The following is a 25766-nucleotide window of genomic DNA, read 5'->3' as shown; positions in this document are numbered from 1 at the left end:
TTCTTCTTCTTCTTCTTCTTCTTCTTCTTCTTCTTCTTCTTCTTCTTCTTCTTCTTCTTCTTCTTCTTCTTCTTCTTCTTCTTCTTCTTCTTCTTCGGGTCTGGCATGGATTCACATGCTCATGAATATTCCCCGTCGTCAGGCTGGGAATCCTCGGTAAAGAAAAAACCAGTATCAGTTTCGTTTCTGATCTGTCTTTCGTAGTAATAACCAATCACTGGTCTCTGCGTCATACTGACCACAGCCAATGACTGCCCTCTACCTAAGCACCGCCTCTGGCAGCCATCTTCAGATTTTTACCGCACGTTCATGTGTTGGGATCCTCGTGCTATTGCTCTCGAGCGTTAGTGCTATTTTTCGCGCTTTTTCACAAAAAACTTCGATTCTTTCGGTCAAAAGAGCCTCAAGCTCCACCGATCCTACATCCGATCAACGGGGACCCGTGTCGGATTCATCTGTGCCCCTCAAGGGTGAAGATTTCGTCGAGCTACACTCAGGAGGACTCCAGAAGCTTCTCAGGCCCGGTCTCGGAGATGGCCCAGGAGAAGGGAAGCTCGACGCCCGGAAAGCTGTTCAGGGTCTGCCCTGGATGCCAGCTGCAGAACGTCTTTAAGGAGGACGAACACTCTTTCTGCCTTTACTGCCTTCATGAGGACAAGACGCACGTGGAGAAGGACTGTGCGTTTTGCGGCAACATGTCGGAACGGACCATGAAGGACCGCCATCAACGTCTCGCCAACTGGCTGGAGGGTAAGAGCCCGTCTGGCGAGAAGAAGAAGAAATCCGAGCGGTCTTCTAAGACCTTTGAGGGCGCCCCGGCGACGGGGGCCCAACATAAGGCCAAGCACCGCGAGTCCGCTGGCACCGGGAGCGCCGAACGGTCGGGCTCTACGGGCGCCAGGCAGGGCGCACCCTCCCCGGCACCATCAACCACGAGCCAACGCTCTGGGTCGGGTAAGAGGAAGGCCGAGCACCCGGCGAAGCTCCTGGAGAGGCCCCGGTCGAGCTCTAAGGCAGAGGAGGAGCGTGGCAGTGCCCCCTCCCTCAAGGATAAGGCGGTGAGCGCACCTAAGGTGGTGAAGGCCTTGATCCATCCGACCAAGCCCTCTATCGAAACGGTCGCGGCGGCCCTGGCTCAGCCTGTGGTGGCTGCACCAGTGGTGGCGACCTCAGGGCCCAGAATCTCCCTGCCTCCTCGGAGGGAGTCTTCTTTTGTGCCCATCGATAGGACCCCCGTGAAACCCTCCGTGGGGAAGAAGAAGGGGGGGCAGGGCGTCGTCGTAGATTCGGCCTCAACCTCAGAAGAGGAGCTGATCGAGGTCTTAAGCCACGGCCTAGGCGTGGAAGAAGGCCAGCCCGTCGGAATGGACCCCGACGCAGGTGACGACGACGACATCGTCGAGGATACCGACGGGGCCCCTGCTCGCCCGTCGGACTCCCCTCTGCCAGCGCCGCAAGACAACTCGGCGGCCATTTTGTTGGCCATACAGTCCTTATGCTCCGAGATAAGGACGAGGCTACCGTTACCGACGGAGGAACCTCTCCCGTCGGGGGATCCGGAACCGGGACCTTCTGGTGTTCCCCCTACCAAGAAAAGAAGGATCCATCCACCACCTCCTTTTCAACCGTCGCGCCCCGTCCAGCCCTCCTCCCCGTCCACCCGGGGGGATGATACGGGGACTGACACGGCAGCGACGGGTACGGACGACGAGGCATACGACGAGGATTTTCCGTCGTCGCCTCCCACCATGGCTTCTCCTCCCGACGAGATTGGATCTTTCCACTCCATGATCTCCAGGGCTTCCGAGCTTTTCCAACTCTGCCCTGAGGAGAAGAAAAAGGAAGGCTTCCTTTATCAGCGGCGCGAGGCCAAGAGGAAGACGGTCCTCGCAGTGCCTCTGTTGGACGACATTTGGGATGAGGGCCTTTCCCTCCTCAAGAACCCTTCCACGACGCCAGCTAGAAGAGACCGGTACGAGAAGAAGTACCGGGTCCCGGACACGGCCCCCCTATGCCTCCGGGCGCAACCTACCCCGGATTCCGTCGTCTCCGCAGCAGCCAGGAAGAAAGCGGGGGGGGGCCTCCACATCGACTTCCCCGCCGGACGGCGAGGGAAAGAAATTGGATGCTATGGGACGTAGAGTCATCTCGTCGGCAGCGACGACAATTAAAGCGGCCAACGCCTTGGCTATCGTGGCCCGCTACGACAGGGAGCTCTGGTACAAGATAGCTCCCCTGCTGGATTTTCTGCCGGACGACAAGAGGGCGGAGGCCCTGGAGATCCTGCAGGAAGGTGAGGTGGCCTCGGACCACGCCATCACCGTGGCGACGGACATCGCCGACACTGGGTTCCGCCAGCTGGGCAACGGCGTTTGCCTTCGACGTCGTGGATGGCTCAAAGCTACGGACTTCCGGCAGGACGTCCAGACCAGAGTCCTGGACATGCCCTTCGACGGGAACAACCTGTTTGGGAAGACAGTGGACGATTCCCTTCAGGCCATCAAGGCGGATACTGAGACGGCCCGGGCCCTTGGAGTCCTGCAGCAACGACGGACGCCCTTTCGGAGCGGCGGAGGCAAGGGCGCCTCCAAAGGTTCCGGCGGCGGTTTCGCTTCCTACCGTCAAGCGGCCCGCTCGTCGTCGCAAGAGGCCTACAGAGGACGAGGCAAGTCTAGCGGACCCCGCCGTCGTCGCCAAGGAGGTCAAGGCGGCAAGGCCGCGTCCAAGCAGGATTGAACCGGCCGTGGGGTCGGGCCCCCACCGAAGCACCCCGGTGGGAGGCCGGCTGGCGGGCTTCGTCAGCGTGTGGGAGTCCATCTCCACCGACCGTTGGGTGCTGGACGCCCTGGCCCGGGGACACGCGCTCGAGTTTCAAAGAAGGTGCCCGCGCGTCCCCCCCGTGGCCAGGAAAGAACTTCACGTCCCTCAACTTCTCCTGGAGGTAAAGGCGATGCTCAGAAAGGGCGCCATCGAACTCGTCCCAAAGAGGCTTCGGGGCTCCGGAGTCTACTCGAGATACTTCCTCGTGAAGAAGAAGACGGGAGGATGGCGCCCCATCCTAGACCTGCGGCGTCTGAACAAGTTCATCAAGGCGCAGAAGTTCCGGATGGTCACCCTCCAGCACGTCCTGGGTCAGCTGGAGGAAGGAGACTTCCTATCGTCGTTGGATTTGGAGGATGCCTACTTCCACATTCCCATCCTAAAGGGGCACCGAAAATTCCTCAGGTTCGTGGTCCAAGGGCGTCATTACCAGTTCAAAGCCCTTCCCTTCGGACTACGGTCGGCACCCAGGGTATTCACCAAGTGCCTCGCACCGGTGGCGGCGCAGCTGCGCCGCGAGGGGATTCACGTCTACCCCTACCAGGACGACTGGCTCATCCGCGCCAAGACGAGGGAGCTCGCCGTGGTCCACACGGGTTGGTGGCCGACGCGGCCAAAGTGAGGTCCATCAAGTCCCTCCTCGGGATGATGTCTTCCTGCATCTACCTCATTCCCATGTGCAGGCTCCGGATGCGCCCGTTGCAAGAATTCCTGGATGCGCGCTGGATCCAGACGACGGGCAGCTTCGAGGAAAGGATCAAGCTCGACGAGAGCTTCCGACGAGCGATACGGTGGTGGGGCACCCGCGCGCATCTGACGGCGGGCATGGACTTCCAGACCCCAACCCACCAGGAGACTGTGACCACGGATGCCTCCCTGGAAGGGTGGGGAGCGCACACCGAAAATCTGCACGCAGGGGGACTCTGGCTCCCGACGGAGAAGTCCCTGCATATCAACGTCCTGGAGCTCCGTGCAGTGTTTTGGGCCCTCAGGTCCTTCCTTCCGTCCCTCAAGGGCAAGGTGGTGAGGATCTTCACCGACAACACCACCACCATGTTTTACATCAGGAAACAGGGCGGAACCAGGTCCCCAGCGCTGTCCAAGGAGGCGCAGGACCTGTGGCATTGGGCCGTCGCCCAAGGGATTTTTTCTGGTGCCGTTTCATCTGGCAGGGATAAAAAACACCATCGCCGACTCACTCAGCAGGGAGCTGCGCTCGTGCCACGAGTGGGAACTACGGCAGGATCTGGTGGATCGCCTCTTCCGACGGTGGGGCACACCCCAGATCGACCTGTTCGCGACGGCGACGAACACCAAGTGCCGGAGGTTCGCCAGCAGGTTTCCCCAGACGAGGAGCATGGGCGATGCTTTCTCGTTCCCCTGGGAGGGCCTGTTCCTCTACGCGTTCCCTCCCTTGCCTCTGCTAATCCGGCTCGTCAACCAGCTCAAGAGGTCACGGTGCAGGATGATCCTCGTCGCACCTGCGTGGCCGAGGCAGATATGGTTCCCGGACTTGCTGGGCTTGTCAGCGTCCCAGCCGATCAAGCTGCCGGCGGACGCGGATCTACTCTCCAGGGAAGGAGGCGCCATCCTCCACCACGACCCGAAGTCGCTGAACTTGCAGGCCTGGCTCCTGCAGCGCTAGAGTTTGGAGGATACGACATACCGGCCGATTGCAGAGAGGTTCTTGCAAAGGCCAGGGCGTCCTCGACTCTTAAATGCTACGGACACAAATGGAAGAGGTTCTCTGTCTGGTGCCACGCACAGAAGATTAACCCTCTACGGATTACGGCTCCCCAAGTACTGCCGTACCTGCTGACGCTGGCCAAAGCTGGTCTGGCACACGCGTCCATCAAGATTCATCTTGCTGCGATCTCCCGATACACCAGAACCACGGGGCGGACGTCCTTGTGGTCTCATCGTCTGGTGAAGGAGTTCATGAAGGGACTGTTCAGATCGTTCCCGCCGGTGAAGGCTCCGGCCCCGGCGTGGGAGCTCAACGTGGTGCTGACCAAGCTCATGGGACCTCCGTTCGAGCCTCTGCACTCGGCCCCGTTGAAGTTTCTATCGTGGAAAACAGCTTTTCTTGTGGCCATCACCTCCGCACGACGAGTGGGAGAGATCCAGGCCCTTTCCTGCAAGGCCCCGTACTTGACTTTCCACGACACGAGGGTAGTGCTCAGGACGCACCCCTCCTTCATGCCCAAGGTACCGTCGGACTTCCATCTCAACGAACCCTTGGTGTTACCTGTGTTCTTCCCGTCGCCTTCGTCGCCGGCTGAGAGGACTTTGCACTCGCTGGATGTAGCTAGAGCGCTGAAGTTCTACGTGGACCGCACGAAGGGTTTTCGGAAGACGTCACAACTCTTTGTGAACTTTGGACCTGTCAATCAGGGGAAGGCTCTCTCGAAGGCTTCCATCTCCAGATGGCTCTCCGGCTGTATCATGTGCTGTCACCGGTTGGCAAACCGACCGCTGCCTGGCCGTCCGAGAGCCCATTCCACCAGAGCGATCGCAGCTACCACGGCGTTCCTATCTGGTGTGCCCCTGCTGGACATATGCAGGGCTGCTACGTGGAGGTCGACGCACACCTTCACGAAATTCTACTGCGTCGACCGGGATTCCAGGGAGGAGTCCAGGGTCGGCCAAGCAGTGCTGCGCAACCTGTTCGCCTGAGGTGAGCCTGGTGAGGAGGTAAGATGCTTAATGTTGAGTTGATGTGATGCTTAATGTTGAGCCTTTGCCACCTCCCGTGGTTGTGCATGTGTGTACTGCTATGTATTCTTTATTCATGAGCATGTGAATCCATGCCAGACCCCATGCTGGAGAAGGAACAAGTTACTTACCTGTAACTGTTGTTCTCCAGCATGGGTCTGGCATGGATTCACATGCGAACCCTCCCGCCTACCCCTCTGCGGCTCTTCACTTGGTCATACTGCCACTTCACGTGCTTCCAAATCTGAAGATGGCTGCCAGAGGCGGTGCTTAGGTAGAGGGCAGTCATTGGCTGTGGTCAGTATGACGCAGAGACCAGTGATTGGTTATTACTACGAAAGACAGATCAGAAACGAAACTGATACTGGTTTTTTCTTTACCGAGGATTCCCAGCCTGACGACGGGGAATATTCATGAGCATGTGAATCCATGCCAGACCCATGCTGGAGAACAACAGTTACAGGTAAGTAACTTGTTTCTTCTTCTTCTTCTTCTTCTTCTTCTTCTTCTTCTTCTTCTTCTTCTTCTTCTTCTTCTTCTTCTTCTTCTTCTTCTTCTTCTTCTTCTTCTTCTTCTTCTTCTTCTTCTTCTTCTTCTTCTTCTTCTTCTTCTTCTTCTTCTTCTTCTTCTTCTTCTTCTTCTTCTTCTTCTGGGAAAAAGTATAGTGACTGCTGAAAGCAACTGGGGCTAAAGCCTATGGTATGCATAAAGCTGATAGGCAAAGGGGAGCAGATTCTGGAATCACCCATGGAAAATAGCTTTAAAGTGTACAAGAAAAAACCTACGTTGGGTGAGAACAGAACATTGGTCTCTCGGTATTATGTCAGTCCCATGCCCCTTATATGTCCAGGCCAATTAGCTGCTTTCTGATCTTTGTTAGGTTTATAGTTTTGAAAGATAGGATTTTTGAATCCTTACAATAATGGATGAATTTGTAAGCAATTTGTACATAGTAAACCGGATGCAGTCCACAACATGGAGCCCAAAAACAAAACCTGCCATTCTTATTCCATTATTTGTTATAACTAAATTACACATTACGCCAACTGGTGGGTCACAAATGGACCTACAAAGCCACTGACACCCCGAGTATATCTGCCAGGACCTCTTCTAGGACTAAAAGGATGAAACTGGTAAATCAAGGCAAGATACTACTCGGGGCATGCTCGGATGGAAATCCCAGCACAGCTCTTGTATCCCATTGTATGTTGATTGCATACCAGAGCCCAGTACCCCATCAGTTTTGGATAGAGTGTTTTTTGAACGCACTGTCACTGGACTCAGTTAGTGCATCCAAGCGCCACACCTGACGGTCATAGTATCAGGTGGGTAGATTTGGAAAGAAATGATGTCTTGCCTCTTACTAGCAGGGAGATGTACTGTACCATCCATACCATATTCATGTGTATCTGTCCAGTCATTCAATTGATAAGGTGGTTCTCAAGAAGGCGATCTTGGCACACTGGTGAACTTATATAGACCTTTGCTAGTGTAACAGAAAAACACACTTTTCGGTCCTATACTTCGAGGCACACGTACAGAAATGTCAAGTACATCCCTCTCTTGTATGTCCTTGTACAGTGCTCCCAAATAGGCACACTCCAATTAAGGAGCATTGGCCTATTTAGCGCAGTGCTGCCACTGGCCTGCAGCCACGAGATTCCTATGAATAGGGGCTTGCTAAGTTGTTACTAGAACCCACTCTCCCTGCCACCAGTGTGGATAGAGCCTGTAATGAACATGCATGCAGCATACACTGTGCAACAAGTAACCAGCACTGGAAATACTGGTGCCAATAATACAAGCTGTTTTTTGCTGGTGGGGTTTCGGACTTGCATCCAGCTTTTGGCTGGAGGTAAATCAGACCCCCCCACCAGCAAACTCGGAGTATGCCGGTGCAGGAACGTGCCGGTAAGCGGAATTACAGGCATGGTAACACTGCACCAGTATACTCCTAATGAAGCCCTGAGTCTTTACCGATCATTGCACATTTTACACTCACTGAGAATTGAAAACATAACTGAGTATCTCTCTTTGTAAAATCAGTGTATCCTAATGGAACATCTCCTCACACTGGCTGTTGCCATCTGTAAGGATGAACTAGAAAAGAAGTATGCTTACAGAGCTCTAAGGCCAACTATGACAATGTGAATCTAGCTCTGCATCCATTGACACAAGTCTTACATTTTATAACATGTGCATGAAATACATATGTTCAGAAAAACAGGTGTGAAGCAATCAATTAGATTTCTTTTTTTTTTAATTTTTAGGCTTTGAAGTACAGCAAAATTGTACAGCGGAACAAAACACCATTTGCCAGTGCATCGAAAATTACTTTTGCAATTTAACTAATAACTGTAAACATTGCGATCCATGTGACAAGTAAGTAGAATGTAACCTTGTATATATGTATTTGTTTCACTTGTCTTTTATAGTGTCAAACATTTCACCTTTCACTCCCTTCAGAGTCTTTAATTATTCTTGATATGAACAATGTATTGGCAAACGATATGTGGGGGCAGGGTGAAAGGTGCTGGGTGTCAGGCACGGTACTGGAGGGGAGTTGTGTTCAGAAGAGAAACACTACCTTCACCTGAGGTAGAGGTATGTTGCTTCTAATTTTATATCATACGTGACAATGATGGGCTACTAGGCAAGGAAATCAAAGCAGTCTCTATGCTGTGTGTTGGGACAGTTAGAGGCTGGACATGGTATGATTGAGTCCCCTATAATACTGGGTAATATGCTCTGTGCCGAGTATCAGGGAGATTTTTACATAAGCCTCTGGTAAGGCTTGTTCATCCATCTAACCTAATAATAGAACAGTGTGTCACCCAAAAGGAAAGTCCAGGCTCTCCAATGGTAGCCGTATATGAGCAATTAGGCTTAACTTTAGGAGGCGGGAAGGCTAGCAGGGAAGAGCAATTAATCCCAGTAGATGTAACCACAATGGTATTTTGAAAAATATACACTTCATTTATAAGGTCACACATAAAATATTGATGATAGCAAAATAGGTACTTCGCAGATGGCAGAACATAGAGTAGAATACAAACAGTAAATGGCCAGTTGAGGAATAACTCACCCTTTACCCAAAAATGTAAGCCCCATGGCCAGTGGGAGACACAAAACATATAGGGCCTGATTATGACTCTGGCGGTAGTCTTGCTGGTAAAACCGGCACGACTGCCGCCAGAGTCATTTTATTTCCGGCACTTGGGAATGGGTTTACAGACCGGCAACCTCGTAATGAGGCCCATAGACTTTTAGAGTTGCTTAAAGAGTGCACTCATAGACAATATTACTCATAGTAATTTCCACCAAGTTCAGGATACTAGGGTACCACAAAGAACATAAATTCAGGTTTCCTACTATACTCTAAATACAGTTAGGATACATATATATGCACACCATACAGTTATAGCACGCAGAAGTAGTAAAAAGGGTAACACAATGTCCAACAGTTCCAGGAGGGCTACCGAAGTCCATGATATATTTTAATAAGACAGTTTGTAGGCCAAAGAGGGCATACTACCCTCCAGGGAGAGAAACACAAGCAACACTCAGTGATCCAATGTATATCCCAGACAAGAGTGTACTACATAGATATAAAAAACCCTAATAAATCGGGGGGAGCCACTAAAATGCCAAGGCTTGGTGGAGAACTCCAGGAACCCTTGAAAAATGCATTGTGACTTGTGGGTAGGCCAGTGTTGAGAAAAGTGCCACGTAGTAAACATTAAAGGTATCCGGAAGAAAGCAGTCAACCCCAGTGCCAGAGTGGAGATCTAGATGAAGAGATCAAGTGAAGGTGGGGGACCTAGCAGCCCCAAGAGCAGAGAAGCAGATCAGGATTCAGCTCCCAATGTACACCAAAGGGGGTAATGTGGTTTAAGGGGACCTGCAGAACCTGACCACCAGGGACAATGGGGACCCCTGAAGGTTATAATCTTGAATAAATTGCCAACCTAGAGCCCAGAGGAAAGTACTACCCATTGACTAATTCCAATGGACTCCCATACTGACGCACAGACCCCAGCTCACAGTACTACGCTACTGTTAAAAGATACCAGCCCAAATGCTGGCAACCCACACTCGTTACAGTGCTCCGCTGCTCGGTATGTGCTTTAAACAAACAAATAAAATAAATAAGTGCTTACAGAGTTGGTTCCTGAAGACACTGTCCAAGGAAAGTAAAATTACAAAGTAAGTAAACAATTCTTTTTACAGCGTGAAAAAGGGGTTCCTGTGTCAAGGGACTTGAACATGAACAATATTAGTTTGACATACACCATCAAGGTGAAAGATTATTTGAATGTCATCCAGTTTTGAAAACGGCTCCCAAATCCATTAAAAGAGCATGTAACGGCTTCAGGTATATGTTAAAAGGCATAGGTGAGATACCGGTGCCCTGCGGAACCCCGCAGTCAACTGGTTCAGGGGATAAACTGGCTAGACTATCTCGTATCAGGGTTGTTTCTGTAATACGTTGAAGTATACAACGTATTACAGAAGTCAATGGTATCAAATGCTGCCCAGGGAATAACAATTAGAAGCTGACATGACCCTGATACATAATTTGAAGGAGGGAATCCTTTATGTCAAGGAGAGTGAATTTGGTGCCTCTATCTGGGCAAATGCCGACTGGCAGTCTCACAAATGTTGGTTTAATTCTAGATGGGTCTGCAGCTGAATAGTAAGTAGCCTCATGGTCTAAGATCTTAAGAAGGAAAGGGTAGTTTGTAATTGGGGGGTAATTAGCACAATCCCCGGGGTTCAGATAAGATCTTCAGTATGGGCATAACCCTGGCTTGTTTGAGTGTTTCCTGTACTAGTCAGTCTTTGCAAGAGGCACTAGCAGCTTGAATGATCGGGGGACACAGTCGAAAAGTGCAGTACTTAATGGCAGAGGTGGGACAAGGATTGTTAGTATAGTTGGTAGAGTTTGGGCTTTCAAGGATAACTTTAGCTACAAGGGTTGATATAAAATGGAACTAAAACTGCTCCTCATTTGGTGTGGTTCTCAAGCAGATCATAGGGAATTGTGAGGTTTTATATATGTTTCCAACATACCCGGGTGCAGATTTTAAAATGGAATTGATACACACTCTAATCTTAGTGATTTTATCACAGAAGAAAGATTGAATTTTAGTACACCACATTGGGGAAAGGCTTGTAGATGGAGGAGTTATATAGTGATTTATTAGATTATCCTGATTTTGCAGGGGTCCCAGGACCATTCATGAGTCAAAAAGGGATGCAGACGCTTCAGCAGATGTCCCTCTAACCACCAAAATATTTTAGACAACTTTAAAAATAAAGGGATAAATGCCAAATGTTTACTGGTTCCATAGAATGAGACTGCAGAACGGCCAAAAATTCTGCCCTAACAGAGGCATGCTGTGGTTCAAGTCAGAGCATCATTCACAAACTCTCCCGGTGCCCACCCTACCACTTCTCTGCGGCATCTACAGCTCTGTAACAAAGGGAGCTTGCGACTTGCATTTCTGGCCAGCAGCCTCTAATCCGATAAATCACATAGGTTGCCTGGAGGCTATCTGAAGAGGACACTTGCCAGCAATCATGGCTGTTTCTTACTTCTTTGCTCTTCTGTTTAGGTAATGTCAGCAAGCAATCCAGGTTAGGCGTCTCGTACAAAGACCACTGTTAAGGAAACATCTGCCTGCTTAGGGCATGTAGGCAGGGGTAGTCGGAATTTCACAAGCTAAACCATTATGCTCTATCCATTTAACATTAGAATCACAGGACTGCATTTATGTTGCCAAAGATGTTATCACATTGCCCATTCATGGCGGCTCCATCACATGCCTCTAATTGATAGAACGCTAGATCCTCAATTAAAACTTCTTGTGTCTCATTAGCACAATCCTGGTGATCAAACCTACCACAGATGTCCATGATTTGATCCCTTATTAATGTATATCCATTCTTTTCAAAGCATAAACATGGCTCACTGATGACCTGTGTCCCTATCTTCCATGATTTGTTACCACCAGAACCAGCTATCACCTACAGACAATGGGGATGCATGCTCATTAATTATTCTAGGCAATTCATAATGATTGATATTAGAAGAGGATTGCACTGCATTTTCATATCTCACTACTAACAGCACTTTGCATAGGGCAAAACCGTTTTTGTTCAGCTGGTACGGATCAACATTCCCAAATATCCCAACGTTTTTTTTACTTCCCAATATAACTTTTATTGCAAAGATTATTACCAAATTCTGATTCCATGATACCTTTAAAAGACTTGCATTTCTTTGTCATTGATGTTACCAAAAACGATTTATCCCAATGTTTATTTTCTTTAGAGATAAGCAAACCAGACAAATAAACATTCAGAACTTCGCTTTCCCCTAATCCTTTCCCAACCCACGGAATCCATAGTCCATTACAGTTTAAAAAAAGAGTCACTGGCCTATCAAATATTATACATTTTCATATTCATAGCTCTGAGGTTTGTTAGGTCAATGACTACATTAAAGTGTTTGTTAGCATAGACTAGAAAGGGAACCCATGTAGTGGTGAATTGATCCTGTTCTCTGGCAATACTCGCTGTGCTCTTCAAGTGATTGTGTTCCAAATCCTACCCAGTCACTTATCGTTGTTGGAGCTATCTGTTTCCCCCAAACTGACACTATACTCATTTTCCCTGCTAACTGAAGGAGCGTGATGAACCCTCTATCTTTTGGCCAGTGCAGTATTAACTTGCCGGTATTAGCGTATACCAGCACTTTACCATCCCGGCCAACTCTGAGTTTGCCCATGAGGAGGCGGAATTACCTCCAGCTATAAGCTGTAGGTAACTCTGCCACATTACCTGGGTAAATCGCCAGTTTTACAGGTGGTTGTAATACCGGCAACATCCCGCATGGAGTCCTATGGGACTTACATCGGCAGCCATCACCCGGAATCCGGCGATAATTCATCTGGGCCGAGCACCGGTATCAGTAATTCCATTTGTCTGTATCCTGGAGGATTTACCAACAGGATACCGGCAAACCTGTAATGAGCCTCTTGTGATGGAGTGCACCCATTAGAGCAATCAAAGGGCCTTCTTTGATTGGCAAACTTATGATTTGACTACTGTGAGGAATCTGAGGGCGTCCTCACCTCTTTCCCCAATATATCCTCCTCCCAGGTGGCCAGGGAAAGGCCATCGCTTTTGGATCCTGACCCTGGGGGTGGATATGCGAGGGAGGATTACCTGGGTGGAGGAAATTTGGGGAGTGGGGATGAGGTAAAATTGGATGAGACACAGTATTGCCCATTTCCCTTTCATAGGGAGTTAAATATCCCCCAGGCCTTTATAGGGTGTTATCAGTCCTGTCCCTATATACCCATGGACATTTACTCAGACACTTACCATTTTGTTACTGCGATGAAGAAGAGTACCAAACACCATTTTTGTACTGGGACGAGGAAGAGGACACCACAAACAACAGCATTGAAGAGGGACTTGCGCAAAGAGAGAGAGCGGTCTAGTTGTCAGAAGACTTATCGGTCTGGTAGGGACTTTAAATTCCCCAGCACCTATGAAGGAGTCGGGGTGGTTGAAGCCATCTGAGAAAGCCGGAGCCACAATCGATGGTGTGTGCAAAGGCGAGAGGTTTACAGGGGACTACAGAGCTGAGGCAGTGGAAGGAGGATACAGTGACAGGCTGAGATCCAGGCTGAACTGCTGGAGTGAAGCAGATGAGAGCCGGATGTCCCGCGAAGAAGTGCCTGTGCCGCTGACAGCCTGCCAGTGGGTGAAGCAAAGCTGCCGAATGCTAGCACACCACGGAGTGAGGCGCTGCATGGAGAAGCTGAACCATGGCAGGCGTTAGACTCGCAGGACCGCCATATGCAGAATCCAAGGAGTCTGACTAGCGAAGAGGGTGGTTGAGCCTGTATGAATTGTTGAACTTTAAGTAGTTTTGAATACCGACCAGAAAGATTGAAGACTCAACAAGGAAGAATGCTGATGTAAAGTATGTGTATGATAGACATTGAACTTTAAGAATAAACATGACCCAAACCAGCAAAGAATCATAATGCAACCCCTGGCAAGCTTCAGAGACAGTTGAAATTAATATTGATACAAATCTTGTGGGTGAAGGAAAACCTTAACAGATGAAAGGTGGCCAACTGCCTATGGAGAAACTGCATGCAAGATTGGGTTAAGAGAAAACATTTGACATGGCAGGCGAGTAAATCAGGCTTCACTGTAAATAGGAAGTAGTGACATCGTGTGCTTAAAGGAAATTATGAGTAGGGCCAAACATTGTGTATTGGGTGCGTGACCTGTAATGGGTGGACGGTGTGGTCCAACAACTGCGCCTAGACCGCAGACACATGTCTATTGAATATAAAGGAATTTTTGTGTTGCAATAAACCGGCAATCAAAGATATTGGAAGTTTTATGTTTCAAGTGAAAATTACTTTTAGTGTGTGAACTATATGAATGGTAATCAGAGGAACTGGAGCGTATTCTTGTGATCTGTGATTTGAAGAACGACTTGAAATCTTGTGGAAGGGAATCCCTTTTTGCATCGTGAACTATCTTGAAGTTTGGGGAAGGGGACCTGTTGCATTTTGAACTGTCTTGCAACTTGGGGGAAGGGAAACCCGTTTCAAGCCAGGAGCTGGAAGAAGCTCTAAGCTTGGAGGTGAACACTTTTCAGTTTGATGCTGACATCCCTACACTTTATGTACAATAGGTGTGAGGGCAAGTATAGGTTTTGGTCACAGACTGATGTTTACTTTGGGCTCCCTGACACAGACTATTCTTAGTTTAAGTTAGATAGGAAAATCCAACCTTAACCTAGGGCAATATTGGCCTTTTCCAACCCTTTTTATGTTGAATAAAAGTCTGTATCCCAAACTTAATTTCTGTTGTCTGTGTCCACTTCATGATGCCTTCATGCTACATGCTGATAAGACCTGAAGAACGTGTCTCATGATGTGATTAGTGGGATGCGAGGGAGAAAACTTGTCTGGGCTTTGCAGTTTAAAAGGGCCTCCAGCTTCATGGCAGGGCAATTTTAAATGGTGCATTTTCTCATTTTGTTTTACAAAGCTGGCCTGTAAGATTTTCTCTGCAAGAATGTGCAATGGAGCAGTTAGCAAAGGCCAGTTGCGGAACTTGGGTTGCTTAGCAATAATCCAACAGTAGCCACAACATTTATTTATTTCACCCTCACCCCCAAATACCATAGCAGGTACTAGTTGCAAGGCAATCCACTTGCAAAGGAGAAGTGGAGCGGCAGGTGCAGTTCTGTTACAGCAAACAACTAGCTGATATTCTTTTTATGGTTGGAGCAAACCAAGTTGTGTTTTACCCCTGGTCTTGTCTTGACGGAGTTCTTTATTCCCTGTGTGATTCATGCATTTTCACAAAAATGGGTGAAATGTACCTTCTCTTTTATTCTTAAGTCATCCACAATGTCTTCTGTATCAAGCAACAAAGCAGAGTTTCCTAGTCTGTGAAGAACCAATCTACCAGTAGAATGGTATCAGGGTGAACTGAAGGGTGCCTCTGGGTATTAGGGAGTTCCTTTCCCTTGCCTTTCCTTCTCTCCTTCACTTCCTGAAGATCCGATTCCCCCTGGCTAGCGGCTTTATTCAACCAAGCCCCCTAGGGCTTAGTGTCAGCTTAGAAAAGTGCCTACAAATTATAAGGAATATTAACTATCTCACAAAAGGGAGACTCTTCGGGAAATGATGTCAGAGTGCAAGACTAGCTCAAAGTCAGTGAAAATGGTTCCTAAACTAAAGTGCCCAATCCCTATTATAATCCACATTAATTTCTTTGCGTTCCTTTATGCTAGCCCAAGACATGCACAATCCTCTGGATCTTTGTCAACTGGTGTGGTGGTGCACTCCTGCTGGCTAAATACTTAATAGTGCCCCAGCTTCCCTCCCTGCCCAATGGGTATTGGTAGCTTCCTTATAGAGTTAAGCCATGCACATGTCATTCACTTGCCCCTGGGGGGGCATCAGTGTAGGATTTCCCTCCTCACTATCTAGGGTTTTGTTGGACTTCAGTTATTATGCCCTCCAAGCAAAAGGGAGCCCATCTTGGATGGATCCTGCTCCAGTTAAGGCTCTTAAACTCTTGTGGCTTTCCAGCTACCACTAGGATCTGGGATGGCACCTCCAGCTGTCCATAGTAGCACTATTGCTCTTTAGGATTTCCTGGTTTCTGCCAGCACCCTGATCAAGCTCCCAGCAGCCCCATTGTTCTTTTTACTCATGTTAACTTCTGCATTATTAAAGTGTGGCCAGTTTGGCCTAGCCATCTCCTGTTTCTGACCACTTCTAAAGCGTGGCCTTCTTTGTTTGATCACTACTGGTTCACATATTTCTTGCCTGGCATCTCCTTGGCTTGGCTACTTCCTTGCTTTCAGCCCCTTTTAAAGTGCCGGCTGCTTGGCTTGGCCAGCTCTGGTTTCTAAGCTTCTCCTTTTCTGTTCTTCTCACAATTCTCACACAACTGCACTGAGATGATGATGTCCTGACTCCCCCCAAGCACAAGGGCTTCAGCTGCTTTTTATAGTTTTGGCTTGGGCAATAACTGATCCAATGACGCTACTCATTGGAGCTTTGTTTTCCCTATTACTTTTAGACTAGGTGATTGGTCCAAGGCTTACTGATCCACCTCCTCTCCACGTGCATGTCCCTTGTTTTCACTTGCATGGAGGCATTGTGCATGCCCTAATAATTCAATTTGTCCTTTAACTTGGCCATCCTGGCTTGAGGGTTCCATGCATTAATATCCCCTCAAAAATATCGCTGTAAAATATCCCTGCAACTCTCAATTTTTTTTTAAAGGGAGCAGGGGACACCCCCGCAACCCCTGCTCCCATTTAAACCGAATATTAACCCCACCAATAATATCACCTATGGCCTTTCCTGACTACCATGTATATGGTGATATTATTGGTGGAGATAATATTACTTGATACCGGCTTGAGTTCTCAAATAGCCTGTCTGACATCTTTTGCTCAGGCACTGGTGTTATGGTGGATGGGCCTCTTGTGTTTTCTCTCTAAATCCAGCAAGGTCATGTGTTCTCTCCCCTTCAGAGCATGTGCCCTCAGTCATTTTGTTTTTGCCTGCTGGCATATATTTTTGATTGGACTCAACTCCATGGTTCAGTGCTGCTCTTGTGCACGTGGGGTGTACTCTCTACAGAGCCCAGTGCCACCTGTGGAACTACTGTTTCGGCACAACTTCACCTGCACATCTTTTGCGTAAAGGTTAATCAAAGCAAAATCATTTTAGGGCTGATTTTCTTGGCGTTTCCTTCCCTTAAACCTACTTTCTTCACATAGTGGTAGTATCGAGCATTCCCGCTCTTCTCATGTGAGAACACCCTCTGCAGGACATTACAACTCTTCATATGCAAAGGTGTCTACAACGCATGGAATAAGGGTCCACAGAGGGTTCTAGGAATGCCCTAGGGGATCCTCTGATCACCATGTCCAGAGGATGCATCAGGGACCTGGTGACTTCCCCTTGACCTGGTGACCCCCGTCCCCCTCATGGATCACTCCAATGCTGGTTCTGCCAAAATCCCTAATTAAAAAACACTAAGAATAATGTAAATACTGATTATTCATAACATGTATAATCCTAAGGGGAGGGATATTTATCATGTTGCAAGTGCTTCCATTGTTGACAGACGGGGACTGAGGCACAGGGAGATAACATAGTTTGCTCAGGAGCACACGTGTGGAAGCTATGACTGGAAATCCAAAAGTATGTCACTTGGGTAGTAAATAACTCCCTCTTATTGGGTATCACTATTGCACTCCTGAGTTTTCTTTTAACGCTAATTCATTTTGGGAGTTATTATGTTTGACTCCAACTGAGTGTATTGGACTTATGCATAGGTAAAATGTTGTTATTGGCTTTCATCATGGCTGATCGAGATCCTAAATTGACATATAAGACAAGCATTTGGGTTGCTCTATGCATATATTTAGACAGAGGGTGGTGTAAGAGGATTCAATTCAACACTACAGCTAAGTCAACGCCTAGTCTATAATACTGAATGAAAACCCTTATTGATATATCTTTAGGTCCAGTTCATGCGTTCTGGATGACTACCCCTATATAACACCCCTCTCTTGGAATCCCCCTGACCCCACTGAGCCAAGAAGTAGTTCTGTTTTGCAAGTTAAAAGGGTTTATTTGATAATTTAAACAATAGATATATATATGACACTTTATAATAAATTAATAATTGAATATCACACTTAATCTGAGATGATACAGATTAACAACAGAGAATCTGGCACTAGCACACTTCTTTATAATTACTAAGGAGTTGACATGAAATGGATAAGGTAGCACACTGGTAAATAGGAACAAAAGTATAATGTGGTAGAGGATGCTTTATGTAAGCTCAGGTGGATGCAATATTCAATGAATGCAGTACAGAAAATACTCAATATGATTTCAACCAAACAATGTAATCACTTTTCTCTGGCAATCCACTCCCCCCCTCTTTATGCAATGCAAGGGAATGGGAGGAAAGCACGCAGTTCTCAGAAATGCAATCAATGTAATCAGTTCAATCCCCCCCAAGCTTAGACAACAGAAGTTTAAAACACAGATAGGAGTTTTGAAAACACAGGCCCAAATGCTTTGATATGTGCTAGCAATGGATGAGAAATATGCTGGAAATGCTTTTTGATTCCCTTTCAGAGGTTCAGGGTGAGTGGTATCTAGTTAATATTAGTCCAGGCTCACACTAGCAATGATGCAGGGTAGTTAACAGGTTAAACGAATTTCTGGCAAATGGAAAAGCAAACAGCAGCTGATTTTACATGTGGAGAAATTTGCAAATCGCGGCAAAATTCGCGGATGCGCCGAGCGCTATTACAGAGGAACCACAAGGACTATCTCTATCGTTTTGGGGTCCTAGGAAAGCCTAGGATCTCAGCTTCAAAATGAAAGTTACTGCAAGTCTCTAGCACAAACGGTTGCGGAGATATGAGCGATTTTGTGAAGGTCGTTTTTCAGATTTGAAATTTTAAAGTTCAAAAAGACAAATGCAGCTTTACAAATGACAGGTGACAGTTAGGAGACAGTTCTACTTAGATTAAAATAGGATTGAATTATATTATTTTAACTAGGAGATTGGTTCTGCACAGTTTTCTAGGTACTCACACTATATTCTTGAGTGAAATGGGCCTCGCCATGGATCTGGTCAGGTTTTAAACTCGCCACTGGTCTCTGCACTTCACAGTGATCTGGGTCAGCTCTCTCTGGTTCTCTGGTCTGGGTCTCTCTGGGTACAGCACTGCTTTCTCTCTGGTCTGGTCTCTTAGTTCTGGATAGATTGAAGTCTCTAGTTTGGCTTTCTGGAGGTTGATGGAGGTAAGTATGGATTTTTCCGGCAGAGCGTCCCGCTGCAGATGGATTTTGAAGAAGTCCCTATCTGTCCTGTCTGTCTGCTTTTATGTGTTTAGAATGTGGGTGTGTCCTAGCATCACTGACCCTACCTCTCTCTCAGCTTCTAATTGGTCAAACTTCCATTTATCATTTGATTGGGGAATGAACTGTGAGTCAGAGGGATGTCATTTTATGGCTTGCAGATAGGACACTCCTCTGTCAGATTGCACACATTCTATATTTGATAATAAAAGACATATTTCACAGTTACACAGTTGCTTGAAATTACATATACATGGTGTGGCTGAATTTAGCCATGTCTCTGTCCAAATCTGCTGTTTCTAGGAGCTTGCATTCAGAAATGGCAACTTCTAGCACTTTTTCATGTGCTGAACAACATTGGATCTTCATTAAATTTTATACAACTGTTCCTCACATATCTACCCACATACCAATGCATTTTCGTTTGTCTAGCTGAAACAGGGAGTCTGTAATATTAATAAACTATGGGGTTTTGCCCCAGAACATCACACAAATTCGAGTTTAGGCTTGAATTAAAGGTACATTTTTTAAATTAAAGCTCTCAAAGTTATACATTTCTGTCATTTGATTACAAAGAGTTATCAGTGTTTTTGTAAAATATATATTTTACTTTCAATTCAGTCCTCAGAGTGTTGAAGTCCGCCTCCAAGACTTGGGTGGGTCAGTCCTCTGGGCAGGCAGGGCTTTGTTGACATTAAACAGTCAAAATCAACATATTCCTTTCAGAGGAAAGGGGCCATTGTGTGGTCTCTGGGAAGCTCCCAGCCAGTCTGCCTTCTATCAATCAAGAGGTCATGTGAGATTCTAACTCCTGGTGTGAAGCTCTTGAGGTGAGAGGGTTTCCCAGGCTTCAGGCCTCTGGGAACAGCATGTGGCTAATTTTTAATTAAAATGCAGCCTTTGAAGTCAGCTAAGTCAAATCCCTTTGTCAGCTACTGCACTCAGTTCTCCTGTCAGAGTTTAGACCGCCAGCGCCCCCTTGAGGATTTTGTTGGTACTGCATGCAATTTTGGGATTTTCTTGGATTAATGCATTCTAAACAGGAATGGTTCTTACATGGTAGTAAATCCTTGCTTAACATTGTTTTGATGGGGCTCCTTACAGTAAAATGGTTATGTGGAACCCCACAAAAGGGTTGAATCTTTAAAGTGGTCCAATGAGTCACGATTTCAGCAACTTTTTGACATCAGTAACAGTGGATTTTGTTAACAAAGACCTTTCTTTACACTGGTGGGTGGCAAGTTAGGTAACCATTTTGGTGTGCGCACAACTGCGCAGCTCTCCTGGATTCTGGGATGAAATGATGGGCGGCGACAGCGCATCCCCATCTTTACGCACTCCAATGATTTATTTTTGTTCTGGGGTAAAATGATGGGCAGCGACAGCTTAATCCCCATATTTACCCCGTCTAATGATTCCACATGGGTCAAAACCCTCCACAAACCCCCCCCGCCCGACTGCGCTTTGACTTGAGTCGAGGGGGAGTCGGTTGCAAGGGAGGTTTTGAACCCTGGCGCTGGTATGTCCACATTATCTTCTTCCAATTCTGTAGATGGCACAGTTCAGCATCTTTTCCTCCATCTGGTACTGATCGATCGGTTCTCCTCGCCGGTCCTGATGGGAGTATTGGGCGGTCCACTGGGCCCATTGGATCTTCGTTCCCGGTCTCCGGATCGTCCTTCTTGGTCATTCTCAAGGTCTTCTTTCTCCTAGGACGACAAAGGAAGAGCGGCAATACCTACTCATAGACGTTTTTCCACCACTGTTGAGATAGTGGGGCAGCATATGCATTTCATCATAATGAAACATTACATTCTTATTTTGAAAAAACAACAGTATAACTAAGAGACAGTTTCATGCAAATCACAGTATTTTTAGAGACTAGATGTGGTATGTTTTATGATTGGAACTGAATTAGTCTGAGACAGTACCCGCTAGGATTCCAGAGGATTCCTCCAGTTGTTGCAGAGTGTGCCTGGGATGGCAACACTTCAACTGGTTTATGTGGACCCACTTGTCTTCCCCCTCTGCCGAACCGCCTTTGGGGATGCGGATCTTGTAGGCCACAGGGGAGATCTTGTCGATGATCTCAAAGGGTCCCTTCCATGTAGGCAAAAATTTGCGCTGCTTGGCCTGGTTCCTCTGGAAGTTGTATAGATAGACCCGGTCTCCCACCTGATATTCCTTCCTGGAAGTTTTCAGGTCATAATGGGTCTTCATGCTATCAGCCGATCTTTCTAGATTCCGCTGAGCATAAGCAAAAGCATGTTGGAGGTGTTTCCTTAAATTCTCTACATACTCATGAGTAGTGGAGGCATTTATCAGTGTCTGCTCTTGGGTCCTATAGAGCAAATGCTGAGGAAGCACCATCTTGCGCCCAGTCATCAGCTCAAATGGTGACATTTTGGTTGCAGATGAAGGGGTAGATCTGATGGCCATTAGGACCAGAGGTAATCGGATATCCCAACTTGGCCCAGAATCTGCCACAAACTTCTTTAATATGCTCACAATTGTCCGGTTATATCTCTCTACTGCCCCAGAAGAAGCTGGTCTATAAGCAATATGCAGCTTTCTCTTGACCCCCAGTATCTCCCACATCTTTGTCATTACTTCACTGGTGAAGTGGCTACCTCTGTCTGACTCAATCCTTTGAGGTAGACCAAAACGGGAAAAGATGTGGTTAATCATCAAGGCAGCTGCAGTTTCTGCCTTGCAATTTGGGGCTGGGAGACATTCCACCCACTTGGTGAACAAGCATGTCACAGTCAACATGTACTTATTCCCCCTAGCCGAGCGAATCACAGGGCCTACAAAGTCGATTTGTAAATCTGACCATGGCAGTGTCATCCCCCTCTTTTGTAAAGGCGCCCGGTGCGTGAGGGATGATGGCTGAAATTGTGCACACACAAGACACCCCTTCAAGTATTGGTCGAGGTCCTGCCCCATGTGTGGCCAGTATGCAACCTCTCTTAAGATTTCCAATGTTGTGTGAAACCCCCTGTGACCGGCAGTGGCCGCATCATGGGCGTGACTTAACATCAGGCTTCGGAATGAGGTAGGAACCACCCACTGATCGTGGCCAGCTTTGGATTTCCTTACCAGCAAACCGTCTTGGATTCGGAACATTTTTGGACATTTCATCAACACTCTTAGGTCCTCTTTCCCAATGTAATCGGTATCCGTCAGGGGAAAGTTCTCAGGGTCCTCAAGGTGCTGGTAAAATTTACCAATAATTGGATCCCCCTTCTGAGCTGTAATCAAATCAGCATCAGGGGTCTCCTTACTCCATTGTGCAATTGAAAGGTCGTTGTGAGCATTTGTCTGGGACCTAGTGATGGCAGTGACCTGGATTTCCCCCAACAGGGACTCAATCTCAATTAGATCCCCTTGGATGGCCCCGGTTTTGGCCAGCTGATCAGCTAAGTCATTTCCAGTTTTGTCTGGTCCCTCTACTTTGGAATGACCCTTGATCTTTTTCCAGTAGATGGTCATCCCATTCGATGTGACCAGATCATCAATGTTTTGGATCAACTTCCCATGTTTCAAGGGTTTGTTGTTAGCACATAACATGCCTCTGGTTTTCCAATTAACCAGGTGCTCCACGAACCCGTTCCGTACATAATCCGAATCTGTGATTATGACCAGTTCGTGGAGTTGATGCTGGACAGCAGTGAGGATGGCCTGATGCACAGCCATCAATTCTGCCACCTGACTACTTCGGGGACCAATTTTGTATCCAGCGGAGGGTTCTGGGGACTCATTCACCCATGCATTCCCTACGCCGGCCACCAGTTCTTTCTCCCCGTTGTTGTCAACATGGTAAGAGCATCCATCCACATACACAGTGGGCATTCCCTCACACTTGTCTTCTTCAAAGACTTTGTGTGGGGAATTAAGGTATGCCTCCATGTTGTCCTTTATTTTTAGACTTTCGTCCTCGAGACAGTTTTCTCTGGCACAATCATGCAAGTCAGCCAGACCTTGCGCGAGGGGACTCTTCTTGTTTTGGCCATATCTGACCTCCACAGGAAAGCCTTGCATTGACAGAATCCAGGAAGTAATTCGGGAATTACTCACATTTCCGGCCCGGATTCTGTCACTTTGGAGATATTGCAGAGGCTGGTGTGGAGTCTCCACTATGATGTGTTCCCCCTGGATAAACGGGCGGTAATTCTTCAATGCCCACACCGTTGCCAGGAGTGCCTTCTCCCAATCGTTGAATTTTTCCTCCACAGAGGATAAAGTTTTGCTCGCATAGGAGATTACTTTATTGACCTTGTCATGCTTTTGATATAATACTGCCGTCAAGCACGCATTAGAGAACCCTGTCTCCAGGAAGAACTCCTTGTTTCTGACCGGGTAAGCTAGGCAAGGCGCTTGTGAGAGGCTTCTTTTGAGTTGTTTTACCGCCTCGGATTGTTCTGGACCCCATTCCCACTTGACCCCCCCCCTTCAGGAGATGAAACAGGGGTCTGGTGATCTCTGCGTAGCCCTCAATGAACTTTCTGCTGTAATTAGTCAGTCCAAGGAGGCTCCTTAGTTCCCGCAGAGTTGTGGGGTCTTTCAGTTTCTGAAGTGCTTCCACTTTCTTTTCCTGGGGACAAAGACCCTGAGGAGTAATCTCATGCCCCAAGAAGTTAACACGGGTTTTACACCACTGTGCTTTCTGAAAGGAAAGTTTTGCTCCGGCGGCCCTCAACTGTGTCAGAACATAACGGATCTCCGCTATGTGTTCCTCAACAGTTGAGCTTTTGATGAGGACATCATCTACATAAGCCAGGTTACCCCTTGCACCCAAGTCGGGCATGGCCTTGTGTAGAAAAATGTTGAATTCATTGCCGGAGTTGAGGTATCCGAAGGGAGTCCGGGTCCATGTGTACTGCTGGCCCCCAAAGGTAAAAGCCAGCTTGTATTGGTCCTCCCTACTGACAGGCACGGTCCAGTATCCATTGGTCAGGTCTATTGCAGTGAATACCTGTGACCCCTGAATCTGGGCCAGACCTTGGTCAATGTAGGGCAGAGGCCATCGGGAAGTATGGACCCGTTTGTTGAGCTCCCTAAGGTCGGCGCAGAGTCTCCACTGGCCGTTTGGCTTCAATATTCCCAGCACCGGATTATTGAAGGTGCTGTGGACTGGACGGATTATTCCCCGGCACTCAAGGTTCTTAATTATTTCAGTAAGGGACTCCATTGATGCGAGAGGCAAGCGATATTGCTTCACAAACACAGGAGTCATGCCAGGGTCCGTGGGGATTGTTGTTGTGTGGATGTCAGTGCGACCACAGTCATATGAGTCTACCGCAAAGAGATCTTGGAAATCCAAGAAAACTTGTTTCAACTTTTGCTTTTGTTCCAGAGTCACACAGGCATCAGCTAGGTTGACTCTCTCTTCCACCATCTGCCTGAAGCCTGGAAAGACTTCTGGTTTGGCTATCTCCGCGGCCTCCTCCAGCTGGGTGGAGAAGTCCCTGGTCAGAGTGCTGATTTGGACCGGAGGCTTCAGGTGGGCAAGGCAGCCTTCATGAACCTGGAAAATCACCTCATCCCTCCTGAATTCACAAGTCACATCTTCCTTACCATAAGGGCAGGAAGTGTACACCAGGAAGTTCCCTCCATGCCGGGTAAAAATCCTGTCTGGTGTTGTATTGTCCTCACTGTCACTGTCAAAACAGTCCTTGGGGATTGGTCCTAACAGTTCATTTCTAAGATCAATGGAGAAATGTCGGTCATCAACCGCCATTCCAATAATGGTGCCTGCGGCTAGAGTAATACTCTTTAAGTCGCTGTTATCCACCTCTATTGGAATGGTGTCATGTTCTATGTTGACTAATGGTGTTGGGTTTACCCCCAACCCTTGCTGTTGGAGAGAAGCGTTTAGATGTATGTAAGCATCAGGGTTTTTCAACTCTTGTCCCCTTTTAACTTTCACTTCCAGGGAGAATTGTCGGGTCCTTTCTGGGATGGTGACTTCCTCTTTAACCTGAATTTCAACTGCATACGGTAGCAATTGAGCTGACCTAAATGCTTTTTCTGGATCATCAAAGCCCATGGGATTATCCGCTAATCGGGACCAAGCTTTGAAGTTTATTAGGTCCAAACTAATGGCAAAGCGATTGAGAATGTCACTGCCTAAGTAAAAGGCGGCAGTGACGTCTCGCACGACCCAACAATTATGGACTATGCTCTTGTTGCCAATGGAGATTTTGAGCATACACCTGCTTGGCAGGAGATGTTTTGAATTGGGTGCTTCCAGGTCCATTTCCCACTTGTCTATCAGTTTGAAGGTGGGAATGGCTGGATCTTTTGGGAGTTGGCGAAACATGGCTTCGCTGATGAAGCTCTTACCGTTGTTCACACACACTCGAGCGAGAACAGAGTCCTTCCCCTCATTTAACTGAACAGGGATGAACAACTGCTCTCCAATTTGCTGAATATCAGCCAGGCTTTGAGCTGATTTCACATCTTTCTGGACTATAGGAGTGGGAGTTTCAGATTGTGGATTGGTATAGAATTTCAAAGTGTTTCCTTCCAGCGTGGAATACCACTTTAGACTGGAAGGAAGGTTGATTTTCAGAAATAGAGAGGACCCCCCATCACCGGTCTGTTGTCCTACTGCTATGACTGTCACGTCTGGAATTTGGTTGTTCTGGAAGTGAAATTCTACTTGGTCAGATTTTTGTTCAACCATGTGGCAGGTGCCGTTTAAACTAACATGGTTGACACTCTGTTTTAATTTTATTGGTCGGCTAGTCTGGGTCCAGAGGACCTTGTTTACAC

At 47.6% G+C, this 25766-nt stretch overlaps 1 protein-coding gene across 2 annotated transcripts in view; it reads left to right on the top strand.

The window, feature by feature from the left end:
- FAS (Fas cell surface death receptor) overlaps positions 1 to 25766 on the top strand; it is a 292120-nt gene that overhangs the window by 108841 nt on the left and 157513 nt on the right. For both annotated transcript variants that reach the window (XM_069611266.1, XM_069611265.1), the window contains exon 4: positions 7806 to 7917. In XM_069611266.1, the coding sequence (XP_069467367.1) occupies positions 7806 to 7917 (112 nt within the window). The remainder of the gene's footprint in view (positions 1 to 7805; positions 7918 to 25766) is intronic.

The sequence above is a fragment of the Ambystoma mexicanum genome, chromosome 8 (assembly GCF_040938575.1).
Source record: "Ambystoma mexicanum isolate Mex_15411 chromosome 8, UKY_AmexF1_1, whole genome shotgun sequence".
Classification (NCBI taxonomy): domain Eukaryota; kingdom Metazoa; phylum Chordata; class Amphibia; order Caudata; family Ambystomatidae; genus Ambystoma; species Ambystoma mexicanum.
This window is presented reverse-complemented; position numbering and strand designations above follow the sequence as displayed.